General features: G+C 39.2%; 1 protein-coding gene across 1 annotated transcript in view; it reads right to left on the minus strand.

Annotated features, from left to right (window-relative positions):
* The window catches only part of SGCZ (sarcoglycan zeta), a 451809-nt gene extending 445175 nt beyond the window's left edge, over positions 1-6634 (minus strand). Inside the window, exon 1 of the mRNA XM_027676459.1 lies at positions 6554-6634. Coding sequence (XP_027532260.1) covers positions 6554-6592 — 39 coding nt within the window. The 5' untranslated portion in view covers positions 6593-6634. The remainder of the gene's footprint in view (positions 1-6553) is intronic.
* Between the last annotated feature and the right edge of the window lie 16687 nt (positions 6635-23321).

Raw genomic sequence — 23321 nt, forward strand, 5'->3', positions numbered from 1 at the left:
ACATACCTGGGCAACTGCACTGCCTGTATTCAGGATAAAGTTTGGAAATTTTCCACCTTTCTTGAATCCAACTCAAAATAAGTTACAAACAATTCTGAGTAGAAGAAGACCTACATTACTAAGAACTAGAAGTATCATCAACCTGATCTTGAAGAGTGAAAATAACAAAAATGCCTATGTGGATCTGATCCACTTTCCACCATGATCATGGTACAAAGAACAGTGCATTTAGAAAGCATAAATTAAAACTGATTCTGTTTTCAGTTTATGTCCTACCAGTAAATGTACACAATTACCTTAATACAAACTGGAAAGGATGTGATTTTTCAGTAGTGGAAGCTTTTGTTCACTAACACAATTTGTCTCTTCAGGAGTTGTAGGAGCAGGAAGGTGGAACCTATAAATTCCAGACTGTGCTGCCCACATGAGCTGAAGAGGACTGCTAAAAGAAAGAAATATGGTTAAAGGCCAGATTTTTATGCCTGAGGCATTCTACTACTTGTGACACTGATTGTTAGGCATATCACTGATGTGCTTCTGCTGATGTAACTGCACTGACTCAATTAAGTACTGCTAATTTTAAATTGCAGAAAGATACTCTGTCCTCATACAGTACTTTTTAAGCAGTGCAAATACACAGCGTTTATACCACACAATCTTCTTCAAAGTGTTATCTAGAAGTATAATAAGGTAGGTACAGAAAGAACACTTTTTTAATAAAGTTGCTGAACACCAGAAGCTTGCTTGGACTTACTCAGTACCTCTGTAAATCTAGCCTCGTGGTATTAGCTGCAGTAATGCTCCTGAGAATAAAGCCTTGCATTTTGTATCTCTCACTGTTGTGGCTTAGCCAACAGTGGTTCCTTCCTGTGACAAGGAACAAAACCCAGTGCTTGTGGATAGCAACCTCACAATATCTTTCTTCACAAAGTGTTTTGTTGTGGATCAAAGAGTTAACATGCAGTATCTTAGAAGAAGCAGAGGATCAGATGGCTTAGCAGATAAATGTGTCTTTATTCTTGGACTGTTAAGTAATTCTGGCTTTACAATGCATTATATATGGCTGCAGTCAAAAGTACAACATGGCGTTAAGAAGGTTTCTATAAGCTCTTTAAATGTACAAAGTATGTCAAAATAAAGGCAATAGTACAATTTCTAACCCGTGTTCTCCAGGTTTCTTTTGAAGGAGAGAAGAAAATGACAGCACTTTCCCTACGGGGAACTTCCAAGTCAAAGTGAGAAAAGACTCTATTTGTAACTCAGAGTGCCTTTTTTGTTATTAATATTTGAATCCTTATCTTTGTCCTTTGGAATGTTGGACCTTTAGAGGACATAGAAACAAGTATGTTGGGCATGGATTTACAAAATTTGTATAAAATACCACAAGGTGAAATGATTTCACAGGAAAAAATCTCTTGTGACATTTTTGCCATAATACTTTACAAGCAATCTTACTCCTGGCCTAATCAGGAAGCTGGGGAAGCAGTATCAACCTCCAAAAGGTTAAGGGACATAATAAGAAAGCGTGACTGGGACTCACAAATATGTCTTCACATTAGAGTGATTTATCTTTGAAAGGTTCTAGCATGAGTTATACATTGTCTCCAAATCTTACATTCAGACCTATACAAACAACCCAGCTTTCAGTAGCATCACACACTAACCTCTTCCATTTCAGGAAGAAAAAAATGTGTTGCTAACCTTTATGTAAATTCCTTATATCTATTTTTTTTGAAGTGTGCAATACAGTGGCAGAGGAAGACAACAATATTTATCCTAAAATCCGTGAACAACAGGAAGAGAAGCTGTTTTTTCTCTTTAACCAAGCCTTCGGATTTTTATGTATTTTCCATTTAAAGAGTGTTGAGCTTAGCAAAGCTGTAATGTACAATGTCAAAAAGCACAGGTTATACTGATTCTCTGCAGTGATAGTACACGAATGATTTCTAAAGTGTATAGTGAGAGCACTGCCATTGTCTCGATCTTTTTTCTATGTCTGCTGAACAACTATATCTTACACACAGAATTTTCTCCAGCCTCCTGGACTATGTCTAGTCTTTATATATATTTGGAGATGGAGAGAAAATCCCACAATAGGAACACAGAGAAAAGGAATTTGTATGTATATTACTTTAAAACCATTTCAGCTTGACCTTTCATGAAAAATGGTTTAAAGGCTGAATTCTCTGACTGTGGATGCAAAGGTTAATGTCTTTATTGAGTATTGCTGATAGGACCCTAGTAAACTGTGAACATAGGTAGAGAAGGGACGGGGTAAGGTTTTGCATTAAAAAGCCTAATTCCTTAGTATCCACACTAAGATGTCCACATCCCAAGTAGAGACTTGAATAATTGAAGTAGGTTTTCATAAGAGCATGTTGAGTGTTATGGAGTACTATACTTTCCATTATGGAATGACTGACTTAAAACAGAAATATACCCACCTACCTAGTCTCATCAAAAGTCATCTCTGGCCCCTTCGTTTAAAAAATAAATAAATTTTAAAATTACAGACTTCCTCGAGGTATTAGTTCTCCTGTTAATTTACATAGTGCAGTGATTTACATGTTTAAGACCAAAAAACTACTGTTACCCTTGTTTAAACTCTTGTGGTTTCCTTGTTTGAACTTTTTATCAAATATTTCACAAATACATAAATCGTATTGGAAGACTATTATTGCAAAAACCTCAGCTGTGAGCAGCTTCATGGGGATGTTAAGTGAGTAGTTTTATATCACCAGGAAATGTAAAACTGTAAACTGATTATAAATATTCTCTCATGAACTGAATAAAGAAATTCAGATAATACTTACAAGATGATTTAGAAATAAAGTGTTTAAAGTTTTTTGCACATTCAAACTGGCAAGTTCAAGACACTTAAGCACTATCAAAAAACATCTTGGGATTGTAACAAAAAAATCTCACTGAACCAATGTCTTCAAGTAACAAATGGTTTCCAGGATGTTTTTTATTCCATCATATTAATAATCTCACTGTTCTGACACATTCAATTACAAACCAACTTTCCTCCAGAAAAGTATCAGTGTTTTACAGACTACAAGGAATACTATTTCCTACTATCTAAGACTATACACAAACTCTGGTTTCTAAACAAATGTAAGAGAAAGGGTCATGATATACATTAGATAAATTGTCTGTCAAATGACTGAGCAAATGTAAAGGACAAAATCTGTAACAACCTATCCAGTGTCAATGAAAATGACAAATCAACAGAGTCCAGCAAACACAAATGCCTCTCAACTATTCTTCGCAAATCAAGCTCAGACAATTTCAAGCAATTACATGCCTCAACATAAGTTTTGACTACACTAAATGCAAAGTTAATTCATCATATTTTATACATATATACAAAATAAAAAAACCTATAAAATGCATAATACATAACCATACATGTGCATGTATGTTCAAAATGTAGGTATAGACTCTCACATACACTTTAGGTAACTTAAAGTCCTTCACAACACTAAACCCAAGACTACAGTGCAACTACAACAGAATTATTCAGTTTGTGTTTTCAGCACTACTCCTTTAAAACAAAAACCCCACAGGCTTCTGAGTTAAAAAGCCAGAGGAAAGTTCTTGTATGCATCTGAGACAGAAGATGAGACAGATCAAAGGAAAACCAGAACAGCTCAAAACCTCTGGCAGAGTAGTCTCTATTTTCAGTACTGATCTCTTTCGTCAGGGTTCCGTGCACGGACTAGTAAGGGGAAGCACACCTAACCTCATTAGCAGGTGTTGCACACATGATAGTTGTTCAATTTTTCACAAAACCACCCTTCAAAATATCTACTCATTATACATCAACACATATAATTCAGGATTCATTACAATCAGTGCAATAAATAACAGATTTCAAATTTGTATTTAATGCCTGATCTGAGATGTATGGAAGCTTTATATATCACATAGTGTATATTTCCAGGGTCAATATTGCATGTTATCATTAGAGACAGCACATTTGATTTGTATTAGTAGGGAAGTTGTCACTATTCTTTCTGTTGCTTACTGGCATACATTTGTCATAATGGAGAAAACCCAGTATCAAGAAACACAGTGTTCAACCTGTTTCCAGAATTCTTGTCAAGCTCTGTTATGACACTCTGCTACCACATTTGACATTCTTGACATGAGCCCTCCGTGCAGTGTGGTGCGGGACAGAGTCCCCTGGACACCTCAGGACCTCTGGCTGCCTGCTATCTGTATACCCTGACTCTGCCTCTTTGGTCTGGCAAAGGGCTCTGTCGGCCCAGGGGAAAAGCAGTGGAGCACTAAAATGACTTCGGCTCTCCTGAGGCTACCAGAAATTGATGAAAGCTTTCACGACTTGGAGCAGTATTGGGGATGCTCTTTACTGTGCCCACCTACAGCAAGGTCACCCGCTAGGAACCTCCTAGAAACCCAAGAGCTTTGCCCCCCACCTTGTAGTGCTGCTGGTGGGAGAGAGGCTGGACGGTTCGCGCTGCGGGGAAACCCCAATTGCTGAAGCGAGGTGTGCTGCCGCCTAGCACCGCCGTTTGGCACCCCCGGCGCTGTTGGCGTGGGAACTGCTCCCGGTGCAGCGGGCTGGCGGCCGGCCCCGCACCACCCCCTGCCGGCGGCGGGGCCGCGTCCCGCTCCCGATCCTGATCCCGCTCCCGCGGCCGTGCCGGGCGGCGTCCTGCCGACGCCTGGGATCTCTCCCAGCAGCCACACATGAATAAAACACTGATAAAAAAACAGGATAAGCAACGTGACAAAGTGGCTGATCCCAGAGAGCTGCCCAGATCCTAACAGCATCTGCAGAAATGTCTCCTTTGGAACCTCTTCTCATCCTTATGGGTGCGGGGGGGGGGGGGGGGGAAGAAGATGAAAGTGCCCATGCTTACTTCTCAGCTCTGCTGCTTTGCTCAAGGTCGCTCAGCCTCTACACGCTACAACATGAGTCCAAATGGCAGCGCAGATGACTACGGGATTACTGGCAGCCCATAGCTCTGCCCCAGCCCGCGCTGGATGCCAGGCTCACAGCGGGACGTGCCTCAGGCTTTAGGACAATTCATACAAAGTGCTGCCCCCTTGTAGCATAAACATATTTTCTTAAAGGACCCTTTAAAAATAATCCGATACAATAAAACTTTCCCCCCCCCCTTAGCGGAAGACTCGATTCCTGTCTTCCCCACACCAGCTGCCTCCTCTGAATGCTGGGAAGGCTGAGGCAGGAGGGAGAGGACTCCCCGGCAGCTCAGGCAAGAAGTGTTTGCGGTGTGGCAGCCCTGCAAGCGCTGTGAGTATGAGCGGTTCTCAAGCAAATCAATTGTTTTATCGCCTTTCCCGTCCTGCGCTTCCGTCACCTCAAATACTCATACAGTGTCACAGTGCTGGGGTGTTTTTCCCTGGAGAGATTTATAGCAGTTCCGAGCAAGACTGGGGAGGTGAATCTATTTATCACTGATGTCTTACACCCAAGTATGCTGAAGTACTTTCAGATCTGGTTTTTAGAGGGAAAGGAGCCCTCAGCAGCACCTCAGTGCTCACCAGTTTACCCTCCCATAGAAGAGCCCTGGCGCCCAGAGGGGGTGTCCCGAGGATGGTTGTGCATGAGGTACAATATAGCCTTTCCCTTCCTCTCCCATCGCTTTTTTAACGCTGTCTTCGCCACCACCGCGGCGAGGTGCGTGTGTCCCGCCCCTCCGGCTTGGCCCCGCTGCGCTCGCCCCGTGCGCCCGCTCCCTCGCCGCTGCCTCCCCTGAGCCAGCCACCCTCTTTACCGCGTGTAGATAGACAGATTTTTATTATTATGATTTGAGCCAAATCAGGGCCGGGGGGGTCGGGCAGCAGGTGTGGGCAGGCTCTCCATCTCCGCAAAGGAGCATGCTCAGCGCTGTCAGGCATGCTCCTTCAGCGGGGAGGGAGGCAGAGCTGGGCCGGGGTGGTGGTGGGGGAGCAGAATCCTCACAGCTCTCACAGTCCTAATGTAAAGTTTGATTGTTCCAGCGGCCCCGGAGCCAGGGCCGGCTCTGCGCCTCCTGCTCTGCATCCCGCCGCACTGCCTCCGCTCGGCTGGGGGACTCGGGCGCCCCGGGGGCGGGGGATGGGGGGTGGGGAAGGGTTTCCCCCTCGCTCCCGACGGCGACGGGAGGAGAAAGAGGTAGGAGATGCCCAGGCGAGAATGCCTTCGGAGCCAACTTCTGCCGGGAAACCCGCAAGTCCGCTGCTGCCTCCTCCCCGCTGCCCCCAGCGCTCATGCAACGCCGAGAGCACACGGGCAGCACCATCACCACCACCATCATCACCACATTATTAACACTATCATGACGATGCTAGGGGCCCTGCAGGCGGAGGGGAAGCCGCGTTCGACTCTGGTAGCCGCCTTCCAGCGTTTCCCCGCGCCGCGGGGCGGCCGCGCCCGTCTCCGCGCTCCCCGCTCGGGCTGCGGGAGCCCCGCGCGTCGCCCGCACCGCCCCGCGCAGCCCCCGGGCCGCAGCCGGGAGGCGGAGAGGGCAGAGGGGGATCCAACCCCCGTCACAACGACGGCACCCGGCGGGTCGCCTACCTTGAGTTTCTCTGTCTCCAGGTTTGCTGATCTGTCCATAGAGCGAAACTGAACGGAGCGGAGAGGAAACTAGGGAAGTTGTGCCAATAAAAAAAAAAAAAAAAGGTAGGAAAAAAAAAGAGAAGCGGGGAATCTAGTCTCTCAGTTTCCAGCCTAAACTCAGCCTTGTCCTCCAAACCCTGGAAGCTCCCCTCAGTCTCATTCTCCGCGATCACGCCTCCACCGGTTAAAATAAACAAATAAATAAATAAATAAAATATTTCACTTTTTTTTTAATAACTCAACGATTAAAGCGACAGGTGATCCTTCCCTGGTGAAAGAGATTCGCGTCCTCTGGCAATGAAAGGAGGAGACAGCAAAAAAAAAAAAAAATCCACTCAATTTAAAGAATTTTTTTTTCTTCTGCAATAAGCTCAGAAACCGGCGACTTGCAGCATCCCGAGAAAAAAAATCCTGTTTCCCTGGACAGCATCATGCAGCAAATTTCAAGCAAATGTGTTCAAACTGAAGAGAACAGTCTATGATAAAAGCCTTTCTCCGTCATGCCTACTCTGGTAGCTAATTTAGCACCCTGTGAGCGCAAGGCATTAGCGATGAAAAATTTCGCTGGCAAGATAACAAAATCCCCCAGGTCCTGCATAGACTCAAAAATTGTTTTGCAGCTAGTCTCTCAGTAATAGTAATAGTAAAAAGAAAACAAAATTATATGTAAAAGAAAGTCTGTAAGGGATGGTCTTCTTTGAAGGTTATGCTAAAAGAGTTGGGAGGAAAACAGGAGGTGGATCTCTTGCAGAAGAGAGACGGGAGAGAGAGAGGCAGAGATTTCCCCCTCTGTCCCTGTTTTACTGTCCTTCACCGCCAGGTGACTGACTTCCCTGCTCTCGGCCCGCGCAGGGGGGGATTTCTCCCGCTCTCAAACAGCACTATTGCCTCCCCGAGCAGCTCAGCCACGGCTCCGAACGCCGTCGGCCGCCGCGGCGCCAGCGCCGCCCCGCCCGGCCCGGGGGCGGGCACGGCCCCCCAGCTCCCGATGGCTCCTCCCGCTGGTCCCAGAGGTTTTGGATAGTAGCCACCGCCACCAATTTAAAAGCCGGTACTGCCTCATGTATCGCTCCGTATAAAAAAAGATATGTGTATATTTATGTCTGCAGATGTGTCTAAATTAATAAAGTGGTGTGGAACTTAGTCTTTGGCTTGCAGTGTTTTTGTGCAGCTGTTGAGTGTATCATTAATGGCTTTGGTGGAGCAGCGGTCTCTGATGGAACATGGATTAAGTCTGAGACTCTTTCAGGGTGTTACTTTGCTAATCTTCTTTTCCAAAGGATTCACTGTCTTGTGGCTCTCGCATCACTCTGAAGGAAATCAAAATTAAGTTTAAAAAGAAAATCGTATTCCCCCCACCAAGATTCTGATTTTATCTCAGTCCCTTATCATGTATCTGTCACTTGCAGTTTTGGAGAAGAAGGCTGTGATTTTCCGTTTCCTGCTATCAGCCTTTTGGGGCCCTTATTTATTAACTCTATTCATGAGAATTTCAGAACTATCACTTTCGAGTACTATCACCGCCTTTCTACACTACTTTAAATAGAATTGGTATTCCTGATAATTCAACATAAGTAGACAGACCTAATAGCTCCAAGTGCACATTCTGTTTTCAGTTCAATCTAGATTTGTTTGCAGCTTCCAACACTTCAAGGTTAACATAAGCTTAAGCCCTGAACGATGGCCGGTGAGAGCCATTTCTGAAGACAGGATATAGCCCTCATGTTCTGGACAACTATAGATGGGAGGCTGATGTAGGTCAATGACATTTCTTCTCATTGCACAGGTTCATTGTGAATGCATTGTAAATATCATTATTAATCTAGAACTGCAATTTGTAAAGATTAAACACTTGGTCTGGTGTTCCCGTGTAAGCCAAAATTCTCATGTCCACATAAAAGACTGCCAAAGTGGACACTAAATCAATCTTCTGTAGGACCTATAGAAATTTAAGAGAGTGTTTTTGCCTGACAAAAAAATAGCACCCTACCCCACCCACCCTCTCAAATAAAAAGCCTGGAGAGACCTCTGTAAGAGACCATGCTGAAGGAAGATATCTCTCAGAAGGCACTTCTAAGCCTCCCTATATGTGCCAATATGCAGTATGGGTAGAGGAAGGGACTGCCCCAGTGTGGGCACCAACCAGGGGACAGAGCGTGAGAGCACCTTGGTGCCCTGGCTGGTGCCACAGGATAAGCAGAGCCTCTCCACAAATCCATGCCTGTTTGCATGGCGTTTAGTGAATCAACAAGTCATTGAACAAAATGCAACTTTGTAAAAGCAGAAGACCTACAGCACTTTGACTTTTCTGCTGACATTGCAGACTTTTCTTGGATTTGACACTCCTCAGTTTGTTTTCATATTGGCACAAAATCTGTGGGAACGTGATACGTTGGAGAATCCTCTGCTGAATTAGGCTGATGTCGGTCAAGAGTTCAGGGAAGAGAAAAAGAAAATTGACAGGGCAGTCATATAAACCTAACTTCCTTAGAAAACAAATCAATTTTGATGGTCAATTGAATAATACTTTAAAATATATTTCACTCCTCATAGTTAATATAACCTAACAAGTGACTTTAAAGGTGTTTCTTTGTTGCTAACTGTCACATTAAAAGGGGCAGAAAAGATGAATTTTCTGTCCAACCTGTATTAATTTATTTTTTTGTCTATCAGTGTCCCCCCCCAGGAGATCAAAGCCTTTTAATGTCCAAAACAATCTGGTAACATCTCACCTAATAAGACCCTTAGCTTAACAGAATCACTGAGACAGACATTTGATACCTTTTATGTATAGGGACTGATCTTAATAGCAGTAGAAAAACCCCTCAGCCGGTTTCTCCTATGGGTTGTTTCGCCATCAATGAAACTGTCAGCACCTAAAAACGGACTCACTGTAACAGTTCACGAAATAACACGTTTATTAATACAAATTTGTGACAACTTATGGGGTTCGCTTTCTCTGGAATAGGGTCTAACTGCAAAAACACCACACAAATTATGTAGTAATAATAATAATGCAAAGCATAGGCACACACGCTAAAGCAAAAGCAACTTAACAAAGACATAAGACGACTTACACAGAATAAGTAAAGCAAAAAACTATAAGTCAAAAGCAACTTACAACGAAGGAATAAGTAAACATTTTTTAGTGTAGTTTACAACAATGCGTAAGATTGTTAACGTGCATTTAGAGCATTATTTTTAATTTAACATCCTATTGAGCTGATGTTTTTGTTAATTCCTTTTAGAGATAGAAAGTGTTGATTTCCATTCTTCTTTGTAATGATCCACTTCGCTTTATAAAATGTAGGTTAAGCATAAGTATACTTAGAAGTACACATTTTTTAATTTATGACCACCCTGTCACGCATAAATTTTATAAAACTAAATGACAGTTTTATACCTTGTTTCTGTTATAAACAAGATGCAAGCATAGGTGGTGTTAAAGTAAACTTCGTTTTCCTCTTTTTTTTTTTCCTTGGTGTGTAAATTGCCCTTATCACATTCTGTAAACAATGATTGATTAGCATTGATAAGAGAATTGAGGTAATGTATAAAGTACTTAGGAGAATATAAGTATTTTCTTTTAAAAATTGTTATAGGGTTTTTTTGTATTTTATTTGCAGGTCATATTTGCTTCTGTAGTTGTCTTTGCTTTTGGTTAAGGAAGGAAGAAAAAAATTAGTTGCCTGAGGAAGAATTGGAAAAGTTAAAACATATTTATATAATTTCATATATGCATAAATCCTGGTATCTAATTCCAAGTTATACTTGGTTAAATTTTTAAATTTTTAATTGGTTGAAATAAAGTTACATATTCATAAGGTAAGAGTAAGTTTTTTTCCACACTATTCTCTTATTTAGTAAAGAGAAAAGACAAAATGAACTTGTTAAAATTTAAACTAACAATACATAAAAAGGTTTGTTTTATATAACTTGGTTAATAGTTGGTCTTCCAACAAGTGGTTCTCGTTGAAAACACAAATACATTGCAAGAATTAATAAACTAATAATCTAAGTAATTATTAAATGTTTTGTTGGTCTCAGGCAGTTCTGATTCACTGGTAGCTTGTTCCTATAAAAAGATAAAATGTAAATTTGGCCTACTATAAATTAATCACTAAAACAAACCCGAAGGAATAATTTATCGAGTGTTGACTTGGTTTCTATGTATACCACAAAAGTTACAAGAATTTAAAAGTTTGCTGGCAGTCTCTTCAATCCATTGTCTATGGGGGGGGGGTATTGCATTCCTAGAGAAAGAGGAAAAGAAAAAAAAAACACAAGCCCCGAAGGTGTTTCTCTTACAGGTTATCACTTAGTGAGTCAAGTTGTTTAACACAGTGGTTAAAAGTAAAACACTTTTATTTAATTGTTTGTAATAAACCAGCTAGGTAAGAGAAACAGAGAGGAAGTGTAAGATCACATCGTTTTTGCTGAAGTACACTTATTTCTTTTTATGTGTATTCCTGTGAAACAAGGGGAAAAAAAAAAGAAATATGCTTGGTTCACTCTTGAACCAGCACAGTTGACTAAAGAGAGGAGTTTGAGATTCAAACAAAATTTCAACTTCTGCTTCACAAAGTGTTTGCACTTAGTATTTACAGTTTGTCTCCAAGTTTGGGAGTGGATCTCCTCTTTGATCACAGGGAGACTGCTTGTAAAAATTCGACAAAAGTCACTGTTAAAACTGGGTTTCTTTTAGGGTTTTTTGCAGGCTTCTGTCTCTCACCCTGGAGTTAACTTTATCAATTCAGTAGATGACACTTGCTCCATTTACTCCAGTGATTGGATACTGTCTGTAAAGTGGATGCAGCTTCTCAGCATCCCACTGCATTAGTATTGACTGGATTTCAATCTCACCTGATTTGTCGTCAGATTTTGATAGTTTGGTAGCAGTCAAAAAATTAGTATGCAACTTTTTGCAGCAAAAGGTAATCCACAATTTTCTCTTTACAGTTTTTCCCAGACAGACAGGAAAATTAACATAGCCTGATAACTTTTTTTTTCTTTGAGAATTGTTACCCTTCTGTGAATACCTAAGTAGGCTTGGTGTATGTTAGTTGTTAAGCTCATGATATTAAGCACAGCAGCTGCTAGTAGAAATGTGTTGGCATACAAGTGCCTGTAATAGAGTTAATATTAATTGTTTTTCTTAGTTAGTATCAACTATGAAAATTCTGTTTCGCCCTGCAGATGCAGATTTTAATTGCAAGGCTAGCAACAAACAGCTGTTTATTTAGGTGGATTTTAGTAACTTGGCAAACACTAACTTTAGTGAGTTTAACACTTTGTATTTTTTTCTTTAGTGTATGCATGCTCCACAGCTTTGTTTGATTGCGTTTAATAGCAAGCAGTTTTGCTGGCAATTTTTTTTTGTTTTTTAGCAAACACCTCTTTTACCTGCAGCTCTTTTTGTTCTAAGCCTGCCTTAGCGAGTGAAAATGAAAGGTTGTTCACTTGAATTCTAAACAACTTGTTTTTAACAGCAGGTTGGGAAGCTGGAGTTTTCAATTTTTCTCCTGTTTCCCTCTTACAGGATAACAATAACTTTAATACTTTATTTTCTGATTTCAAAACCACACATTCAACATCATAGTGAATAGTGAACATCAGACTAACATAGGTATATGCATGTTACATTATAATTACCTCTTAGGAAGAATATTCTGAGTAACAAAACCAGAGATGTTTGGGATGAAGTCAATAAAACACCGATCTCTGTTCCATGCTTCAGAACCCATCTCAAGCCAGAAGGAATAACTTTCTTTGGCCCAGCAAAGGCTGCTAAGGTGAAGAGGGGCCTGTAAACCATTGTTGTGCCCTAGGGCTTATGAGAGGTAAGAATAAAGAAGAACCATAACACTATAATAAGTAAAACAGAGCAGAGAGCAAATCAATGTTTCCTATTAGCTGTTATGTTTAGTTTTATCATGTGAGCAAATAAATGTGTTGGCAACAAAAAGGTCTAAGACTCATCCCATTCTTCTATTCATTGCAGAAGTACTTTTATACTGAACAAAAAAAATTGTATATTTAAAGATATATTGTGATTGATGATCTCAGTTTGCAATGAATTGGAATGACTATGATCATGGATACAAATGAATATAGTTGCAGCACTATACTATATGTTCGTCTCTAACTTGAGAGTAATTTTTTCTAGGCCACCCTTCTACATCATTCTAGAAAACTCTACAGATCTTTGAAATGTATGAATGAAATCTGAAGGCAAATAGGAAAGATGGAGAAATAAAGACAATATATAGATCAAATTAATAATAAGAAAGTCTTAGGAAATTAAGTAGTTCGACTTGAATTAGGCTGGGAAAGTTCAGGTGCTGCCTTCCCAAAACTTTTGGGCTTGCCTTTCTCATCATTCCACCCAATCCAAATAACTCTTCCCCTTTTTCTCCGTCTCTATGCTGTTCCTTTCTCATTTTCCAAAAGCTCCACAACTAACTTGCCATGTAACAAAGTTACATATGAAAACTCCAGTATAAAGCCCATTTAAAAGCTGATAAGAGGGGAACTTAACTTTTTAATACAACTATTTTAAATTACGTTCGCTCTTAGGAGTTGAGATTTAGATACTTCCTATCAAACTTACAGTTCCCTGATGTGTTAGAAATTGTACAGTAAAGATAGTAGTTGTTGGAACAATTCATTATAATGCCCAGTTAGCCAATTAAATTAACACTGAGCAATATGATGTTCAGAGAAAATGTAAGTTGGACAATAAGAAATTATTTTTTTTTAGTAAGGACAAAAATGAGGTAATCTTTTTCATTAAAAGGTACATTTTCTGCCAAATTGCTCCAAGAGAAATTGCTCAAATTTATGCATAGAATAATCCAACCAAGAGATTACATAGTTAGGAAAACTGCTTTTTCTCTGCTATTGACCTGCTCTGTGACGTTATGCAATTCAATAACTCATGCCCCTCATAGCATTGGTGTCCACAACTGTAGGATGAAGGAATTTATATTTATCCATTTGTGTAAGTTTATTAATTAAAGAGTCTGCAAAGTATTACTGTACAGTAATCCAAATTGCAGCCTACCAGTTTGGATACTCAAAAAAACCCCCCCACTCTTCACACTTCCAACACAACAAAGCACAATATTTCTGCTACTCAAAGAATTTAAGGTATTCTAATAATGCCTAATCCATAAATGCAAACTTCCTAGTAAAATTATTTACTGATCTCTAGCAAGCGAAGTGCGCACTTTAATGAGTAGGTATGCAAATATATAATTAGGTTGAAAAATCTATAAACCTTTAGCTATAATAAAAATAAATGTTATGAATCAGGAAAAAATTCCCACTTCATGTAGGAAAAAACACTCATATTCTAATGCAGTGCTTAGAGAAGCTGGTAATTTCCATAGGAAATAAATAGTTACTGAGTAGGTTCAGTTTCATCAGTTTGCTTTTTGCAACAATGGTATTTAGACTATAAGCTCTTGAGGACAGAGACCTTTTCCTTTTAATATCTGGAAAGTGCCATGCAAAGATACATGTATACATTAATATTTAATACACAAATATTAATACTATCTCTGAGTGAGGAGTATACTTTCTCACGAAATCATGTTAGATTACAGTTCTGATTGTAAACATAACAGTGTTACAATTGTAACTAGAGCTATTCCAAAGTAATACCAAGAAAGGCCTGAGTGCTGTGTGTTTGCAACCTATATATATTTGTGAGTCAGGTTTCTGAGGGCATGGGATTTGTGTGGTTTGAAATAGCCTGTGTTTATATGTGTGCATGGACATCTCTCTGAGCCCCATTGGCAACCTTTGAATGTAATGGCCAACTTCAACCTGCATTAAGAGAAATCTTAAAAATATCTTCCCACCTATTTGTGAAAGCAAAGAACTTGAAACAAAACAGAACAAAGACTGTGCTAATACCTTCACTGAAAGGACAGCTGCAGGGTAAAGTCAGCAAGCCTTAGGAGGTATCCAGAAATCTGCAGGAAAACAGTAAGTTTAAGAAGCTTTATTCATAAATATACAGTTATCAGACACAAGAGCAGTCCCTACTCAGTCAAACTTAGTGCCCCTTGCTGATCCTCTCATGTAACAATGAACAATCTGACAAAAAAACATTTTTTCAGTTACCTTTATCTCCTCATTGGATTCTCTGCTGTTTCATTAGGGGGAACTCATATTGCAACCTTTGAATAATTCAGTTAAAATGTCCATCAGCCATGAGACAAACCTAATGGAAAACAGACTTTGTTAGAAGCAGGTGTCAGACAACTTCTTGCTACACAATTTGCATATGATATTGCTAAAATACATTTATGTATTAACTTCTTGTTGTATAATCTTTATATACACATATATGATATGATATCTATTTTAATACTTTCAAAAGGCCTACTTGTAGCAATACAGCTTGTAAACAATAGCTTGTCAATTGTATTAGGGAACATATGAATCTGGTTCTGTTTCTTATTAAAAAAAAAAAAAATCATCTCTCTTGCTGGACTGAATGCAGCTGGCCACATCCTGCAGTTCTGTCAGATGGCCTGGAGTTCCCATACAGGTCTTTTGAGGCAATACAAAAAGTATATAGATCATTAATTTTTGTATATATTAAGTTGTTGGTCTAAGATACTATTGGATGTGTATTTGAGCATACCGCTGGAACTTAGTACTTGAACTTTGGGTTAGCTGAAATGGTATAGTCAGAGAACCACATCCAGAAATCTTGGGCATTTTCTATTCCTTTATGTACAAAACAAGGTACAGAACAAAAGCATGTTCTACCCATCTCAGCATTTAAAAAAAAATTAAATGTAGGAACACAACATTACATCTGCATCATAGAACTTATCCTGCATTTGGGGAAATATTTAAGTGTAGAAGCACAGTGCATAACTGGCACAATGCACCACTTTTTGGAAGACAGTATCCCTAAGGAACAACAGTTCATCATGGAGGCTGCAGCTAGCCCTTCCAATGCATAAATTATTCCTCTTTTCAGTGCTGTGCATATCTGAGGGCATAATCAAGTCTTACTGCTGGAGGGAGATACTTTTTGTTCTAAGCAATGAAGTCTGGAAAGAAGCCATTTTGCTTAGTCTCTGTGAGACATTACTCTTAAGTTTCAGGAGGAAATGCTCTGCAATCTCACCATTCCTCCTAGGCTCATGCACACACTGAGAATTTCTTGAACACCTTGAGACAGATGAAGGTGGCCATACCCATCTCCCTTTCTACTTAATGTTCAGTAAACCTGCAATAAACAATGACTGGGTTGTGCTGAGGGTTTTAGTTCACTGCAGGCTCTGTTTCCTCAAACTCAGTCCTAATAAATGACTACTGATGACTGGTGGCACATACCTCTGGACTAATTAGCACATAGCAACTACAAAACTGAACATTACCACCTTACCAGTGCCATGCATCTAACTGCATAGAAGAGGATGCTCTCTCAGAAAAGCAACATACAGAAATTACGATTGAGTAGCACACTTTATTTCAGACTTTCCCCCTTTTGTACTCAAATGATATAAAATCTTAATGATGAAAAGGTCTATCTTAAAGATAAACTAAAGGCAAATAAGATGCCAGGACAATTCAGGAGCACTTCTCGTACAGCAACTCTAATAGCAGTCTGAAATTCAATCGCAGCACACAGTAGTTTTAGAGGGATGGGGTTTGAATGGGTTGAACTAAGAGGCAGAAAGAAAGGAATTTTGGGTGGCAGAAAGAGCTTAACTACAACATCTTCGTACGTGTTGAGAACTTTCTCCATAATTGCCAACGCAGCACTTTCCAGAAATGAAGAAAGGCTCAATTTTTAGTCTATTTTTAATACTTATCATGTGTTCTTTCCTATCCAATTACAGGAAAAGCAAGTAGTCAGTATTGCTGATCATAAAAATAGGGGGTTTATGACTGAAGATGAAATGTGACAAGTTAACCTTTTCAAGAAGGCTATGTTTAAATAAATTATTAGCATCTGTTCTTCTATCTGATTTGTATGAGCTATTCATTCAGATCCTAATATATTGAGTGTGTACGTGGGGTTATCTCTGACAGCAAAGTTTGGTAATAGTAGTCATCCATTTTTTAAAGAAAACAGTGCATAGGGAAAGTTAAATCCAGAAATGACAGAATATTAACTGTACTACTAACTTCTCTACTACTGCTAATATTTTTCCATAATCATAGCCTACTTTTTCTCGCTTCATTTCCAAGGGATTAATCCTGCCTTGTGTGACAAATATTGGCAGGGGTCAGGATTTACAGGGAACAAAATTGCGAGATATTTCTAAAGTAAAATTTTATTCTAAGGGACAAAACTTAAAAAACAACCACCAAAGAAAGCCCAATGCAAGATGTGCATTTGTCTCAACTATATATTCAAATGACCTGTTTAGAGATTTTTTTTTAAATCCTCCTCTACACTTTTTTGTTGGGGTTTTTTTGCCACTTAATTTCATTGCATCTTATTTAAATTTAGTGCTCTAAATCTAAGGAATATACTTTTCTATTTTTAGAGCAACTAAACTAATTATAGTAATAGTAATACATAAGTATTCTGAAACATTCTCTGACTTTATGCAAGTCTAGTGAAATGTGTTATGAACAAATATGAAATTATCCTCTTTGATATTATATTACATGAACACATAGCACCTAAGGAGTTCCTCCAGCTGAAACACTAAAGGTGCTCACTGGAACTACTTAGTGTTTCTACCAATGTCAATGGTTCCAGCTGTTTTGCTCTGAAACATTGACCTTCTTGGATGGCTGTAAGAGCAGCATCCAGCCTGCCTTTTATCTGCACCCCACCCAGTGTCCAGCCAGCAGTGCCTGAGTGGCCTAACATTTTTCCTGTTTGCATCAGTAGAACATGCCATTCAATAAGTCCAGTTGAAAATAAATGTTAATCATCTTCTAAAGATAACTATGAAGATCATTTGCTTATCTTTTTGTCATGTAACTACAGACTGAGAAAATGTAGAAAGAAGTTATTTTTATGTATAACATGCATATGTCTTCTGAAGAAATGCCTATGAACACATGATCTCTCATATGGCTAGGACTCCTAGGCACAAACTGAAAATGAAAACATGCTTGTAACCTAAATTGGTAAGGAATGAGTAAAGTACAGAGATATGTACCAGGAACAAGAAAAAGTAATATTATGCTAATTGTTGCAGTTTTAGAAACAAAAACAGAAGCCAACAACTTTTTAGATATATGTTGGTTGGCACTGAAACCATGAAGATATCTTCGCTCATAACTTTATGTCCAATTCCTGGTAAATTCTAACTTTAAGACAAATAGCTAAAAATATTGAGATTCTGATTATTATAATTTTTACTCTACACAAAAGGTATTATCTGTGTCAATAGGTTTAAATTGTAATTATGTGAGATGTAACTGAAATGTCAGAAAACATTTCTTTTTCAGGGTGTCTTTTTTCATTTCAAGGTGGAAATAAAATCAAAATGTTATTTTGTATCACTTTTTTTTCAATATTTGAGGCAGTACTTTTCTTACAGTTGTCAGATATCAGATGAAAATCAAAACATCTCAGAAAAACACAAGAGCACTTTATTTATGCTCTGTTACACTTCATTCCTCTTCCCAGATTTCAATATTTTTGCAAATGTATCTCTGTATTAGATGAGTAAGCTATTAAGTTACTCATAACAATTCACAGTGAGTCAGCACATGTGATTTCCAACCTATTTTATCTTTTATAACTTGGAATCGAGATTTAAGCTCACACAGAACAAAAAGTGGAAAAACAGCAGATTGAGTTGCACAACTCTTTTCTGAGATGCTAAATCCATTTGGTTGTTTTCATGATAGACAGGTAAGATAATTCTTCCTGAACAGGGATACACAAGTAGCATGTACCACCAGAACCTCCTTTACACTGTTGCTACCCCATCTTTCAGTTGTTCCCAGCTATTCTTACATCAAAAACCTGGCAGCAGAATTCTAGGGTAGAAGTCCAGCTTTAAAATAAAGTGAAAGAAAAAGAAATGTCCAGACCAGTATCTTGTTTTATCCTTGTAAACAGTGGGAATATTTCCAATTTTCAGGGTCCTTTCACAAGATGAAGGGAAGAGAGCAGCAGAAGCATAGCAGTGCCAAATTACAAAGAACTGGCTGTACAGGCAATCCCATCCTTCACTCCCTCTCTGCAGCTGTGAGGTTGTGCCATCTGCCCTTTTAGCCTACTGAGTGCTGTGTCGCGCTCGTGAAGACTCAAATCTGGAGTCCTCTTTTGTCAGAGCAGATGCATACCAGCACTATAAGGACAAATGTGCTAACCTCCAATATTTGGGTCATTCCAGGATAAAAAGCAGCCCCTTTTTTATAGAGCATGTGTTTGGTTTTTTTTCCTCTGGAACAAAAGAAATGCAGAACAACCTTTTTGCTGGGTCATTGAAGGATTATGTGCCCATGGCTGTCCTGCCTAATGGATTAGTCCATCATGTCTTTAATGCAAATTTAACCATCTTTGTATGAAGACAGCAGTGCCTTTGCGGTAGTGCATCCCCCCAACCCTATCCTTAGGCCTGCTCTGTGATCTCAGAAGCTCCTGATAAGCCTTGACCAAACCAGCTGAGCAGTAAAGCATCCCTTGACCATACCAGTTGGTCTGTGAGGCACTCCCTGATCGTACCAGGAGTTCTTGCATGGTAAAGGTGTGAACCATCAGAAACATCAGCTGCCCAACCCAGCTGTGAAACAAAGGATAAGAAATTATCCTTTGTAGCTTTGGTAAACCATTTACCTGAGTTTACTGTACTTTGGAGAAAAAGAAAGGGTAGTAGTTACAACTTGGGTTACAGCCAGGATGAAAACTTACTGATGACCAAAGTTAATCATCTTGCAACCATATAAACAACAGTCCTAGAAGAGGCTCTTTGAGTTCTCCTGGACTGCAGCAGGCTGCACCAGCACCTCCTTCTTTGCACTCTTACCTCCTTTTGCATTCCTGACTTCCATGAAAATAATTCCAAATTGCTTCAAATTTGATCTTTCTTTGAATGCTTTAATGTGTAGTAAGTAATTAAGTGAACCTTGCCATCAAACTTTGTAAAGTCGCATTTTCACAAATTCGTATTAAACCCTGCTTTTGCCAATACCTTTGACAATGTTTCTTTAAGTGGCCAAACTACTTATTCACAACAGAGGGGGCAGGCAATTGATATGGCTTTAAAATGAGTATGTGCAAAACTTAATGATTGTCAAAGGAATATCTTAGTATGCTTTTGTTGAAGTAAACCATGTTTGCTTGAGTCCAAGATGCTTATTTAATTGCTTTCTCTGGATATCCTCATACCTGCAGCAGATACTTGCTTGGGAGAGATATCATCCCCCAAACATCCAGCTGGTAGAAGTGTGCAGACCCTCACTGTTGTATTTTGGTATTCTGGGAAATGTAGTGTAGAGGTTCATTTTACATCTGCTCTGCCTGTTTGTAAACAACTGAATTTAAAGTAAGGCATGTTCAGAATAAGGGTGATGTTTGCATTGCATGTTAAGTCCAAGAGATGCGTTTTCATTAACGAACAAAGAGCCTTTAGATGAGATGCACTAAGAAAGCTCCTTTTATAAAATGGAGGTTCTGGAAAGTGTGTGTCGCTGCCACTATCAACTAATAGAGGTTATGCACTGATGGAAGGAACAAGGGAGCTGGCAGAAGCCTGTCTCTCGCTGTCAGTTCCAGGCTGCAGGCTTTTATGTCCACTTGTAACGTAATCAATAAGGAATAGCTTAACTTGGGCTCTGGAAGCTTGATTTTACAGTTTACTACATTTCCTTTTAAAATTTGTTTAAAATAAAAGAGAAGTTTCTATGGAAACCTTCCTTTTTATTTAAGAAAAATATCTCCAAGGCTCTCAGGTTTCATCTCTGCCTCACACAACCAGGGCTGGCTGGATCCATGCCAAGAGCCACCATGCTCTCCCAAACCTGCTGCACCAGTGTGACAAACACTTGCTACCACCTCCACCATGCAATTGATTTAGCATTTTCCATCACCTCCCATAAGGATGTGATCACCTCACAATAAGTTATGTCCCCTATTCATATACCTCTACCTCCCAAAACAGTTGGCAGCAATGGACATTCCCCATTGGCCTGGGAAGCCCTGGCAGCATATTCTGGAGGTATCCTCCCTGCCCTTCAGCACTGCCCAGAGCAATTGCAACAAGGCAGAGTGAGCAGAAGCTGTGTGGCTCTTGGAATTGGGAAATGCTGGCCACCTCAATCTTGCTAGGAGGCTAAGTGGCTTCCAGGACTCAAAGTTGTTTGTTCCAATAAAGCTTTGGATGTGGGGGGAAAAAAGCCTCCTTGAGATAATCTGTGTTTCTGAATTACAAACCCTTAGAGTCTTTTTCCCAAATAATGCAAAAATATCTGCTGAGATCAAAGAAATAAAATGATGGAACTACGTGGGTTTAAGATACTTTTACCCACTGTTGTCATTACCATCAGCTGGTAGATATGATTTCTTTGTTTCCCTGAACACAGAGAGAGTTTAGGACAGTCTGTCTGCTTAGACTTCCAAAGTTACCTTTCTAAATGGCTCTCTTTTCTTAAGCCTCTCTCCTCTCTCAGTTTGTGATATTTTGAAAATTTTTTTGCCTATTGATCCAAACTGTATACACTGTTGCTGCATTTGAGATTTTCCCTCAGCTTCCCCTCCCATTACTCTGCCTTTGACCAGTCTTTCACATTGTTACCCAGCCTAGAATCTGGGTTCGAATTTTCCGATAGAAATTAGACTTCAGCAATTTTTTAAACCAATCTTGAACTCACTGTGACTAGTATACTCACCAGCTTCACCCATCATTCATTCAGCCATAACAGTAACATATGAGGAAATAAAGAAACAGCCTATAAAATCTGTTCTGAAAGGATCTATACCAGCTGTTATCTCAAAATTACATTTGTAGAAAGACAACAAGATAACAATCAGATGTAAGCTTGGCTTCTCATAACTTGGATAAAAATTTCTTAAAAGTAACAAGCTGTCTAAATACATAGATTATTTTATATCTGTGCTACATTCAATTCCATGTAATTAATTTTCAGTATAGCACTTCATTAAATGAGTTATTGAATAAAGAAAATAATTCAGTTTTGGAGCCCTTTTTTCTAAAGTCAGGAGTTAGATGTGCTAGACTAGAGGCATGTATACAATTCTTAAGTTTTTAAAAATAAAAATGGAAACTTTGAAAAAATTAATGTAAATTTTCCTCACCTGAAATAAATTAATTTAAAAGAGATCCTGCTGATGAAAATATATGCATTAATATCTCAATATTTGTCTAGATTTTGTTCCCCTAGAAAAAAAACCCAGAAGTGATGGCTCACTATAATACATCCTTTATCTACCCTGGCTGGTCATTCCTCACCTCCTAGGGGAATGTTGCTAAGAGAAAAGCTCCCATGCCTGTTCCTTATCCATGCTGTGCAAGTCAGCTGTCCTAAATTAATGAAATAGAGGAATTTCTTCAGATGTGGAAAGGATTTTTTTTAATTTCAGTTTTAGCATTTCATATAATAATGCTTAATCAAAAATCTCAAAAAACCATTTGATTACTTTAGAAATTTTTTCTCAATCCCTCCAATGACAAGGTAACTCTGCATTCTAATTGAAGCTCACTGTGACTTAGTTAGCCTAAGGGTGATATAAAACAGGACTGTTCAGCTTCTTTGACAACTATAACCAGATTTTATTACAGTAGGTTGCTCATTGACCAGAGAACAAACAAACTTTATAACATGATGAGTCACCTGGGGAAGAAATTCAACCTCCATGCCAGAAGTTGGACAGCAGCAGTGTAATGCATTAAGGGTACCATTATATTGCAGAGATACCACGTGAACAAGAGCTGGAAGTTGATGCATTTATTTGTGCCGTTAGCAAAAGATGTGGAAGTTCTTTCCGCATAGACACAAAATTAAGCCAACAACTAGCAAATATTAAATCATTATTACTAGCACATAGTTTGTTATTTTGATTGTATTATTCATGTGAGCTGGTCTCATAGCTTTTTGATTAAAGCTGCCAGAAATTATGTTCTTTAGCCTCACTGTCATCAAGTCACTCAAATGATGACATTTTTAATTAAAGATCATTCTATTTTTTCAGTAAGTGAAAAAAATCCCGTTAGATAACGGTGAGAAGCAAAAAAAGAAATTGTTCTGCTTGTCAATCTCACATCACTCTTATTTTTAATTAGTTCATGTTGTTTGGAGTCCCTAGATGAAAAATCAAAACAATCAGTTTCCTGGTTCAAAGCTGAGATTTAGCACTGGGATTTGCCAGGATAAGTAAGCTACTTGAGAATACATGTATGATGATACAGAGAGCTCCATATCATCTGAACACAGGAAGTTTCAGAATACTCTTTATCTCATTAAAATGCCCTTTTGGCTGTTCACTCCAAACAATAGAAATGCCTGAAGACTCCCTGGAATACTGCATCACAGGGCTTGTGATAAATTCTGTGCTCCTCATGTATAGTAGCACTTTTTCATTGGTTCTCCACATCACTGAAAGAAGGAAAATAAGGAGTAAGGAAACCTCTTTAGACCTCTTTTACTTACAGTATATGTCAAACTCATACGGAAATGCTGCAGTATCTTTGTGTAGGAATGTGCAAAATTTAAGCTCTGTTTCCTTGGCCTTTGCCTTAAGTCTCCTTGGGATCCTCTGGCTGCC

Source organism: Neopelma chrysocephalum, unplaced genomic scaffold (genome assembly GCF_003984885.1).
Source record: "Neopelma chrysocephalum unplaced genomic scaffold, ASM398488v2 Primary Assembly neopelma1_42, whole genome shotgun sequence".
Classification (NCBI taxonomy): Eukaryota; Metazoa; Chordata; class Aves; order Passeriformes; family Pipridae; genus Neopelma; species Neopelma chrysocephalum.